Source organism: Pezoporus wallicus, unplaced genomic scaffold (genome assembly GCF_028554395.1).
Source record: "Pezoporus wallicus isolate ANWC-B61680 ecotype Strahan unplaced genomic scaffold, APGP_CSIRO_Pwel_v1 contig_7684, whole genome shotgun sequence".
Lineage (NCBI taxonomy): Eukaryota > Metazoa > Chordata > Aves > Psittaciformes > Psittacidae > Pezoporus > Pezoporus wallicus.
The window spans coordinates 183871-196345 of NW_026642638.1; the positions used below are offsets into that span (position 1 = coordinate 183871).

The 12475-nt window shown below is 35.1% G+C and overlaps 1 protein-coding gene across 2 annotated transcripts in view; it reads right to left on the bottom strand.

The window, feature by feature from the left end:
- Positions 1-12475, bottom strand: part of GABRA2 (gamma-aminobutyric acid type A receptor subunit alpha2) — a 57976-nt gene that overhangs the window by 18361 nt on the left and 27140 nt on the right. For both annotated transcript variants that reach the window (XM_057431059.1, XM_057431058.1), the window contains exons 5-6: positions 2455-2675; positions 26-108 (exon numbers count right to left, since the gene is read on the bottom strand). In XM_057431059.1, the coding sequence (XP_057287042.1) occupies positions 26-108; positions 2455-2675 (304 nt within the window). The remainder of the gene's footprint in view (positions 1-25; positions 109-2454; positions 2676-12475) is intronic.

The window sequence follows — 12475 nt, forward strand, 5'->3', positions numbered from 1 at the left end:
TAGGCTAAACTTATTATATACTTACAGCTGCCAAATTTCAGTGGGCATGAGTGAGCATCCATAGGGAAATCCTCCAAGTGCATTGGACATTCAGCTTGGACTGTAAGCCTAAAAGCGGTATGCATTTAAGTCAGTTAACAGTACAAGAAAATCACTTCAACAGAAATGAACAGAGTTCATGCTGTTTTAGGAGATGAAATTGAAATGTTACATTAAACTAATTAAAATTTAAATCAGCTCTTGCTTCTTCCCTTTTATGTGTTCCTTTGGAAGGCATTGACTTATCACATCAAAAGCTTGAAAGAACTGACCTCAAAACTATGAGCAAAGGCCATTTAAATGAAAATATAAGTTATGTAACCATGTAACTGCAGGTTGTTAAGAACAGTCATTTTCTTCTCATAATATTCTGAGGTACATGTGTGATTATATGGCTCTCAAAGGCTTATTACAAAAGCACATAAATACAGTTAATTTGCCAAAGGACTATGCTCCACAGTTTCCTGGGTCTTTTTTTTTTTCTGTTTGAATTGACGATGTGGAAGACATAGACAAAACCCCATTTGTGTTCTTTGAAAAGACTGACGATATTGCTCATTCTCTCTGTTACTTGCTATTATTATTTTTATGTACGTATAATCATGACAATATGTTAACAATTCATTCACTTTTGCTTCTTTTGTGAAAAAAAAATCCTACCAATATTCCAGTATCAAATATAGGGATTAAAAAAAAAAAAAATCAAAAGTTTGAAGAAGGATTTTGATGGACTTTTCTTTCTTGTTATTTTTAAAACAAACAAACAAACAAACAATACAAAACTCTATTTCTCCTTCCTATCTTTCAAGTCTTCTCTGGTTAGAGATTTTTTTTCTGGATGCCTTCATTCCTCTTCATCCAGCCTCAAAAGCCAGCTACATCCTCCTGTACTCCCAGTGGTTCACAGTCATTGTATTCCCCACCATATTTTCCCACCCTTCTCTCCCAAATATTACATATTACTATTCCCCCACTCCACAGAAAAGTGAAGTCAAGGGGCAGAGAGAGAGAGATGAGTCAGCAAACAGCGGAAGGTGAAAGAACTGCATGAGCCCCTGATATAAATCACACTAAGATTTTAAATATACAGATAAAAATGGCTGTTGAAAATCTAGACAACGAAAACAGTTTACACATTAATCTCATACCCTCAGAAGCAACATACTTAAAAGTCAGGAAAAAGCATAGTTAATTCTTTTGTTTTCTAAAAAAATCTTCATAATGCTTTCAAACAGTATTTCTTATTATTTATAGCATATGATTACAATGCCTTCTGGAGGAAGAGAATTTCAGTCAATTTATACAAATACAAGTACAAATATTGATTTGAGCCCAAGCAAAAGTACTATAAATGGGGGTCTCTATTTCCAGCAAACCTTTCTGAACCTCTCCAACCACCACATCGTTCAACATTATTACCAGTCTACCCATCAACACCCAATACTATAAGTGTGTTGTGTAGTAAATCAGGGTTAAGAGATGCTGGTATTGCTGCATGGAAAAAAAAGCACAGTACATGCTTGCTTTACAGCTCACATTTTATATTTTCCTTAGCCTGGGAATTTTAAGTCTATACTTGCAACAAATTCAATTTATTAAATATTTTCAAAAAAAAAAAAAAAGAAGAAACCAATCAGATGCTTCTGGAAGTTTGGATAAGAATTTTCCAGAAAACTCATATAGGTAACATTATTGCAGAAAGAATAATCAAAGAAGAAATCAGTCTTATGCAACTGCTGCTTATGCCTATGCAAGCATAATATTTATAATTTTTCATAAATTGTTTTATAAGCAAATATCATACATTTTACCATCTAAATGTTTATCTTAGCTGCTAATCACACACAGGATGCAAAAAATGAAACTCTAAGTAAAATATTGTAATTAGATATAAAGAAAGATTTATTACAGAGTAAAACATATTTTCCCTGCAGCTCTTGCTGGAAAGAATTTGAGGCCTTATTAACCCTTTCTTCTTCCTCTTTATTTTTTTATTGCCACTGATCTTAATAGTAAATTTGCTTAAGGACTCATGCGTTTGGTACAATGGGTGCAGTAGCAGGCAATTAACATATACTATTTTAATTGTTCTGAGATGGAGTTGGTAAACTTTGAGTATTCTTAACAGTTCTTACACACTGATTTCATCTGAAGGTCTCAAACCATTTTATGTAGGTGATCAGTATCTTTTAATACGTTACAGAGGCATGAAATCTGAGAAACATGTAGGAAAACTGATTCAACTGATAATCAGCCAACAGATTTGTAACAAAACTAGAAACAAAATGTGTTTTCCTAGCTTTCTATCTGCTGGGACAGAAATGAAACAAAGGAGAGTACTACTGCAACCAAGTTGTTATCTTGAAAAATTACATCAAAAAATAGCTTAGGTAGAGAATAGACAAAAAGACTTACCTCATGGTGTACAAGAGAGTCCCATCATCTTGGATTCGTAGAAGCTTGTTTGGCATTGTCATGTTATGAGCCACTGACTTCTTCCCATTGTGGAAAAATGTATCTGGAGTCCAGATTTTGCTGGCCATTAAGTTGTTTAATCGAAGAATGTTCATCGGGCCCTTAAACTTTAATCTCTCATCCTTCCATCTCTGACGGAAGAAAACATCTATTGTGTATTCCTGTAACGGAATAAAGATATGCTTGGTTTTGATCCTACAAAACATCAATCTGCTTTTTGAAGGCCAAAGTAGAAAAGCTCTGCTTGGAAAAATTCCTTTGGTAAAATTGTCAAGGGAGAACAACCATCAGACAAAATTGTATAATTCTGAGAATAACAAATAGGAAGTCAATTATTAAAGGTATAACATTCTTCTTCATGATTACTAGCTGTTGTTTGTATATTGCTCCATTCCTATCTTTAATTTATGTACCTGATGCAGACAGTATGTATGACAAGGGTAATTTAAAGAACACAGCTATTTTACATTAAGAGGTAAGAAAAAAATACACAGAAGAATATTGAACAGAAGAGTATTAAATAGTTCCTGCAGCAGATGCACCTGAAGGAGAATAACCCAGCATTTCAAGAGCACAGGAGAATGGCTGAGACTGGAAAGAAGGAAACAAGGCTACACATATAGGGCGCAATATATTGAAGCAGAGCAATATAAGGAAGATTTTTCCTAACAGGAAAGTAAGGCTCTGCAGTGGTATGGATTTTATTAATAGGAGTAGATAAGTAGGGAACAATTGCTGATGATTAACAGGTGACACCGTCCGCTGAACTTTACTCTGATGCCTTATATTGGGAAGGAAGCACAGTCTGGAGAAAAGGATGTAAGCATAAACAGACTGATGACCTAGACCAGATGCAGAGTATCCCATCTGCTGGATTTTGTAGCTTTTCTAAATATACAAGAAAAAAAAAAAGACACTGTTTAAACACTGATAATATAAATTCATCAACTAACTTCAAATTGGACCTGAAAATGCATTAGTGGTTTGCTACTGTCAGCACAGAATATGAATTGAAAATGGAAGAGTTTACAAACTTTATTGGAAGCAAACTGTATCTGCGTATTGGCAAATGCAACCTTGATGCAATTTCAGTTTTGTTGCACAGGTGCAAAATGGACCCACTGTTTCAAAATATTAGTATGTTACAGCAGTCTGTAGTATTGCAATCACACTGTAAATGCTACAGTTTACACAAACCATTTTTGAGTAAATTATCTTTGAATGAAAAAGTCCTGATAAAAGTCAAATAATACAAAATAATCAAGTGATTTCAAGGAACTTATCAGTGCCCATCACTTTCTGCTGGCTCCCTTGTGTGCTGATAAACAAGGCTTAAGTTCTTTCTCAGTAAATCATATGGCAGTATAAAAGGAGTGCTGCATAGACAGTGAGAGGCGACAGCCCTTTTCAGCTCCTTTGGTCTGTGAGCCAAGGAGCTGTGAGTTGCATTTTCCAGGTCAGGGCCAGGGGCTAAGATGAGCATACGGAATAAAGAAAAGAGAATCCTGATACCTGAAGGAGCATGGCAGGGAAGGAGAGAAAGCAGTTGTCATTAGGAACTGTGACAGGTGCTTCGGGACATCTTTCTGGAATGATGTAATGGGATACTTATAAACTAATCTGACAAAACTACAAGCACAATTTTTAGCCATTATCAAGTGGTCTCACATTACTACAATACAATTTTCAATTTTTATAATTAAAGTTATAGTTACTCAAACAAATAAAGCTAACACTACAATACACTGAAAACTATTTTGCTTGAATTTCTTTAATGCTAGTTACTATTACCTCTAATAATATTTTAGCAAATGTATCTGTGAAATACAAAGGTATGAATTCTAAAACATTAATTTCTTTGACATTATACTTGATCTTTTACTGTCTCTCATCACTGCCAGAGACACTGCCTCATGACAAATAGTTTGCCATTTTTCTACAATAGATCACATTCAAGTATTCTGTTTTATTTGCTGATTTATATGTTGGTTTATTTGCTAAATATCATGTGACTTAAAATCACATTTACAAATTCCAGGTTATCTATCAATTTAGTTGCAAACCATGGAAAGCCAAAAAATGCATAAAATCATGGAGGATTAGGAGTAGAAGGAACAGTGTGCTTGAAGCAGGGGGAATATATTAAATCTAGCTAGAAATACCAGGTAATTCAAGGAAAACAATTGTACTGAAACCCTCCTTGTTGTTTCTGTCTGGGGGGCTTTGCCAAAAAATCATTGCTATATATGATAAGATTGATGTTTGAGGTATAAAGAAGTGGAAAGACGAGCCTGAGGGAGTAAGACTTTGAAATGCCACTGAAATTCAATAGAAGTGAGTGGCAAGTCCTACCGGCTCCTTTGACAAATACCCCCATATATAAATGATTAGAATATAAATCTTAAGTTTTGGTAATGTTTCCATCAATAAAGAATTTCAAAGGTTCCACTTCTTCACTGTCTTCCGCCATATATAAAAAAGAATTAAAGGACATATAAAAGAGGGAAAAAGAAAGGCAAACATGAAATGCCACTAAATCAAAACAACATTTCAAAAAACCACATCTGATGCATGGCAACTGCTTAGGAAGTGGAATAAGCAGGAGAGAATCTGAACTACAGCCTTGAATGATCCCACTGATAAATCTCTGACTGATTCACAGGTAATTCTAATCTCTCCATCCAATCCATGTTGGAAATCTTTGTTTGCTGAATAACCCATTTAGAAGATGGAAGCACAGAATAAACCAAGGTTTGGTGTGAACAAACACCTTCTCGTCCTATTTACCATAATAGCAATAAAATCTCACATAGTTCTAAAATAACTTATCTTTCTATAAACCTCAGTACATTTTTCAAAGAAAGTACTGGGAACTCAATTTTGTATGAAGAGAAACCAAGGCACAGAGATGAAATTAACTTCTCCCAGTCCATTTATTGAGTGTTTATGAAAAGCAGAATACAATGTATGCCTTCTGCATCCCAGCACAATATTAATCAATCCCATGTCCCCTTCAGAACCAAATCTATTCTGCTTATGATCATCAATATCTTTATGATGATTAACATACAAAACAAATTAAAACACAGGCAACTATTAAAGTATTTTGAATAAAACTGATGTGATAAAAGGCCAGCATTTATCAAAAGATGATACATAAAGGTTTTATAACTGTTTCCTATTCCATACATGTACTACTTTGTGGTAAATGCTGTGTAATGTTTACTTTCCAAGAAATGCTAACATTGCATCAGAAACAAATCTGGACTCTAGAAAAAAAAACCTCAATTTAATACCTGATACTCATTTCATGCAATCTGCAGATATTTTCCTATATGAAAAAAAATCTGTGCGGTTACTGGAAATTACCCACCACTCACTCAGTATATAGTACAGTACCTCTACAAAATCACAAGAGCATACTTTCTGGGCTATAAAGGACTCCTGTGATCATTTCTAAACAAGTGAATGCTTCCTACTGATTTGTGCCTCAAAAGGTACTTTCACAGCTGGACTGGAACACAGTACACAATCTTTGAAGTATGTTTTGTAACAGCTTACATTCCACACCAGAGCACATCATGCCCTGTATATAAACTGGGGGGAGTTATCCAGAAGGGACCAATTGCGGCTCAGGTTGGGCTGGGTATCATCTGGTAGGTAGTGACAAATTGCATTGTGAATTGCTTGCGTTTTCTGAGCTTTCATTACTTCTCTTGTTGATTCATATTAGTATTAGTATTATCGGTATTTTTTTTATTATCACTATATGTTGCTTTATTTTAGTTATTGGACTGTTCTTATCTCAACCTGTGGAGTTTACATTCTTTTGATTCTCCTCCCCATACCACCCTGGGAAAAGGGGGGAAGGAGGTGGATGAGTGAACAGCTGCATGGTGCTGAGTTACCGGCTAGGTCTAAACCATGACATCAGTAAAAAAAAGATACTAGTATCTCTGGGAAAAGATTTCACTGACCCAAGTATAAGCAATCCCTCTCACTACATGGCCATTTTCTTTTTTTGCTAAGGCCAGATTTGTATGGGAAAAGTTCAAACAACAAAAAATGTACTCTCATCCTCTCAAAATGGTTGGCAGATTTTGGCAGGTTTTTCCATCTGGAGTAAAGATGAAAGTGTTCCAAACATCTCAAAAATTGCTAGTGTCCATTATCAAGCAGTACTGTTGTGGAGCAGACTGAACATTTTATTAAGCACCCTCTGGAACACAGCATTTTGTTAAGTAAATGGTTCTGGCTAACGTTCCTCATTCCCTACTTGTAAAGATTTTACTCAGTCAATTCTCTAAAGAAAGTCTGGCTTTTACTTTAACCACTATTAAACTGACACACGTATATAACAATGCAAGCAAATTTTAAGTCTTTTAAAATATGAAATTTTAAAAAGGCAAATACAAAAAAAAAAAAAGTAAAAAGGGTAAATGGCACACATATCTTTTTATTGATTCCTCCAAGACAGTCAGAAATACTGTGGTTTATACATTGACAAGATAAATGCATAAGATTCATGGACCTAAATCTCACATACAAATATAAGGGCTTCATATTAATATTTATTTTTACATTAGTATGATTCCTTAATTTTAGTTTTTAAAAAGATCATTCTTGGTATCATATCTACCTTAAGGCAATGAGTAACTTTTCTTTCAGTTTAGCTTAAAAACATGAATAATATTAATATACAAGTAGTACTGCTGAATATTAACATGGTTGGGTATGCAAGTATCAAAACTATTTCCAAGAAAACCAAGAATGAGTTTTATACAGGAGACTCAAAAAAATGCAGCTCTTCAATCCAAAATAATATGCCACGTATATGCATTCTTGTTATCATCTGGTATTTGTGGGTTTGATGAGTGCAAGTTTGTGACTGAACTTCTGCAAACTGATTTACTAAACTTCCTTACTAAGTATTTGGATTCTATCTTTTGAGTGAATGATGAAATTAGCTTTACAGTGTGAGGATCAAATAATTGGTTTCTTATCTTGGTCATTTCATTCTCTGTGGAATAGATTTATGCATGGTGTAAATGGCATACGCAAGGGCTAACACACTACAACAGTCTGCAAAACCCCATAATTCTTGAAGTACACTACTTGGCTTTACCTTGGCCTGTCTACCATATTGGACAAACAGTGTTTCTGATCTTTCCACCTCACTTCTCTCTTAAAAAAAAATTGTCTAACAACAGTAGAACTGAAAGAGTTCAGGATGCAATTCTCTTCTCCCCCAAAACCCCTCAATGTCACAAACACTGACTGCTCAGGCTCTGTAGAAGTACTTCATTAGCTGTGTATCTAACATCAGATCTCATTGCACAGATGTATAAACTGTGTCTATTTGCTCTTTACCAAAACTCACCTTCTGGTGTGTACAAAACGCAGAACATAGAATGAAATAGCAGACAGCCATAAATTCCTTTCAGACCTTAGGGAGGTGTGAATCTTATATACCAGTGAATAGAATTCTTGAAAATATTATGAATAAACTCTCTTAGAAGGAAGGTTGCGGTTTCAGACTGCACTCTTGGTTATTTTTCATCAAAGTCCTTAATAGCCCTGTTAAAAACCTGAACACCATACCATCACTGCATTTCAAACATGTATGCATTTTTAAATACATAAGTAATGTCTGCCAGATGTATACAACCTCTCATACTACAAGAATGTCTAGTATATTCCTAGGGAATTGTTGCATGATTTTCCTCTATGTGAAGAACTCATTTCAAGCCTTTTATTTCTGCTTCACCTGCCAGCTTCAGTCATTTTTGTCTAAGCATTTAATCTAAACATGAAGTATTTTAAAAAATCTGCAAAAAGATGTGTTTAACCACTTTGAATGATAGTATCTAGGGAAGAGAATGTCTTCCTATTTATGTTCATTTATGGAAAAGGTCCTTCTCTGAACAATTTTCTTTCTTTTTCTTTCCACAGACCTGATGCAGAATGAACTCTGAGTCTAAAATAAGCACTGAGGAGGGATAAGAGAGGAATACTAAAGACACAGATAGGAATTACTTAGAAAAGAGACTGCAGGATATCATTCACAGTGCTGTCACTGAAAATATAAACACTTCTCATTACCCTTTTTAATTCAGACTTGACGAACAACCCAGAAACACAATGGACGCCTGGTGCCAGGGACAGCTAATGTCAGCAAAGGGCTTGGATACAGCCCCTGACAAATCAATTTCCAATACTGACCCACTTGGCAGGATGCTGCACAGCGGAACAAGCCATCCCAACAGAATAAAAGGACAGAAATTCTGCAAGAGATCACACGAGATATCCTCATCAAAATTTCAGCCTCTGCATTTAACTTCCAAAGGCAATGACCTGAGACTAAAAGGGAACAGTGCAACCAATGTATTGACTTTTCAGAAACGTATGAATGATAGAAAGACAACCTATATGCTCTCCAACATCCAAGAAAGCCAAATGTATCTATAATTTCTTTTTGCCTGTTACACTTTAGTCTTCTGTTAAAATAAAAGCTACAGTAAGATTATTGCAATGCTTTTAATCTTTGTGGGGGAAAAAATTACCTTGGTGCATTCCCTTATTCTTCCTAACTTACCTATCATACAACCCCTTCAAAGCTCTTCTCCAGCTAAGGAATCATAGCTAATAATTAGACTTTGAAACAGTTAAAAAATAAGTTTTGTAGGAAAAAAAAATCTACAATGGAATGAAGGAATTTGGAAAAAGGACACACACAAAAAAAAAGAAATGCAGTTCCCAGTTCAGCAACTGTCTCTAAAGAGCCATCCTCAGTTTTAGTGAGAGATGCTGTAACAATCCTTTAGGTCATTTCTGTATTTGACCTACAGCCTTCATTAAAAATTTCTGTTGTAGCTATATTTGAAATATCAGAAACACTCATTGAAAGGTTAATTGAAAACTAAGAAGGCAGAAGTGCGTGTAGTGATGAACTAGCTGGGCATGGCTGTCTCTACAGAGAATGTTCATATTTCTTAACTCAAGAGTAAAAAAACAGAGGTTTACCATCAAGAAACTAGGAAAAAATTTTGCATACAAACATACAGGGAAAAACAAAGATGTAACCACAGTAACCAGAACTCCCCAAAGACAATGAAAAAGCTAAGGTTGAAAGTTGAAACTCAAAACTTTTAGAAAGGTTACTAGTTTTAATATTCAATCAAAACTGATTCAGGTCCTGTCACCTGTTGTAGGACTGCTACAGTCCTGCTGCAGCAGACTGCTCTGAGGCAAAATTTGGCAAAATCTTGCAAGGCTTCCTTCACAGTAGACCTCATATAGAGGCTTTTAATGCCTATGTTCAGTCCTGGATGATGCAATAACTATTGCTTGAGGAGTAAATATGTTACTTTTTTTTTTTCTATCAAGGACATCAGCACTTAAGTCTATTACATTTTAGAAGGAAATTTTAGAAGCCGTGTCAGAAGGCCCTGGTAAGAAAGCAAGCCTCAGGATAAGCTGTAAAGTATCTTGCTTGCAGTGCTAACATCAGAATTATCGGCATATGTAAATAGACATCATTCTACCAGATTTCAAATAATTAACTAAAAAAACCCAACAGGACAATAATTAGTTATAATGTTTAAATAAATTATTTTCAACTTGTTATCCTACAAATCATAACCCAACTAAAATTATTCTTCACCTCAGAATTTCCTATAATAAATATTTAAAGTTAATTACAAATTTTTTAATTAGCCTCTTTAATCAACATTTACTCTTCTAACTCTTTAGCAACTCAGATATGCTTAGTTTTTCAATTGTTCTGTTCAAATTTCAGTTTGTTTGTTTTTCTAAACAATGTAGCTCTTCTCTAAGGCTAACATCAAAATAAATTTTTATCACTGGTTGGATCTGGTTGGAAGCCTATGAGGCATAGCATCACAATACTGAATTTAAACATTTCAGAGAAATAACAACTCAAAAAGACGGAAAAGTAAAAGCAAAATCTGTTTAATCCCATGTTTTGGTTTGCCTTACTTGATTCTCATTAATTTGCAAAACAAAGTTGAAAATTCCTGTTGTGTACTGGCATTTCCTTTGACGGTAAATGTGGTGGTTGACATACAATAGCATTTTTATGACACAGCTAATACAGAAACACCAATATTTTAGACTGTGAACTAAATGAACAGCAGTTCATTTTAAGGACAGTTTGTTACAGAATTCTGTCCAAGACTCAATAGATTTGGTAGCTGACTCTTTTGAAGCGGAACAGAGAGTAACATCTTTTTAGCTTAGCCAAATATTAAACCCAAAATTAAATATTTGACTCTTAACACATTTGGAGAAAAAAACTCAACCTCAGCTTTTACCTCCTAAATTTATCAATGACAACTTCAGCCAGCCTAAAATCAAAGAAATCTCCCTGGATTTAATTATTTTTTTGGCAAAATTGGGATACTGGAAAAAATACAGGGAATATGAATAGAAACCTGCATTCTTGCAATCATACTGAGTCACAGACTGCACATGATACTATATTGTCATTAATGGGAATTACTGCACAGAAACCTCACTAATTGCTATGAATTCAACAACAAAGATTAGAATGACATTTTATCAACTTTGTGAATCAACACTGCCATGCGACAACTGTGTTGTCCACCTATCATTTTCAGTGTGCCACCTCCCTCTCCAATACTCTAAACACATATTAAACATCTCCCATGGTACTGAGCCCCTTCCCATTTTCAACACGCTTTTCCCCTAAGCACTGTTATTCTTCACAAGATGCTAACCGAGGGGAAAAAAAGCAAACTGGCAAAGAGATAACGCAAAGTGACACAGTCATCCATCTGCTGACTTGTTGATCTGAAAAATGACAGAGGAAAGAATCCTACTGGCAGCAATGACTATGAGAGTTTTGGGCAACAGAAGTATCCAGCCTAAAAACATGATGCGACTGAGGGCCTCTCCATTCATACCGTGAATGCAGAGAACCTCAAGGGCTGGGACCTGAAAAGATCCAAGATTCAGTTTAGGATCCTCTGGAGTATTTAGGAGATTTAGGAGGTCATGGGCAAGAGTCAAACTTATTCTTCCAAGCCTTTTATGAAGGAAGCTTATAAAATGAGACTATTCCAGAGCTTCCAACATTTACAGAAGAAACTACCAGTTAACCCTCTATATAGTAGCTTACATTATCAATTCAGTAATGTAATACTTAAATGAAAAAGTATTCATAGTAAAAACCCTAATGTCACCTTCATGTTTGAAGGTATATATAATAGTCTGGAAGCTATTATGTCCAAACTCACAAGTTGAAATTTTCTAATTGACTGCTCATACATTTCAAAATGATTTTTTAATTATCAACTGAACAAGCTAAATTAACCCTGAAACTTGGAAGTCAAATGGCTCTTACTTACCTATCTACTTATCTGTAAACAGACCTACCCATTACAGTAACAGCTGTCACTCTGTTTCGATTAACACCCCTGCACAGAGCTGCTAGATCTGTAGCACCAACCAACCTGATCCCTTACTGTGTGGTGGAATCTGTGCAAATGAACACCCAGAGTTCTCGACACATTTACACACTGATACCAAAAGTGTTTCAGGATCCAGGGATTATGCTTAGGGAACTTTTCATTAAATTCCCATTTAAGAATAGATGACCTGCTCAGCCTTGGTTAAGTCTCAGTACTTGTGCCTCAGTACCAGATCTTTAACACTGGGTTAATATCATCTCTCCATTCCATGGGAATACTGTAAGTGTGACCACTGTGAAGTCATGAGATACCAGACTAACAAGGTCAAGATGTTCATACCACCTTTGTATATAGCTGCGGATACTTGTTTTTTATACTTAGTAATAAAACAAGAATAATTTTGGAAACTTAACTTCATTATGAAACAAGACCATAAGAGAATCAGTAACATTTATAGTGACAAAAAGAAAATAAATGTCTATTTATCCTGTGAAATGACTTTTCATATG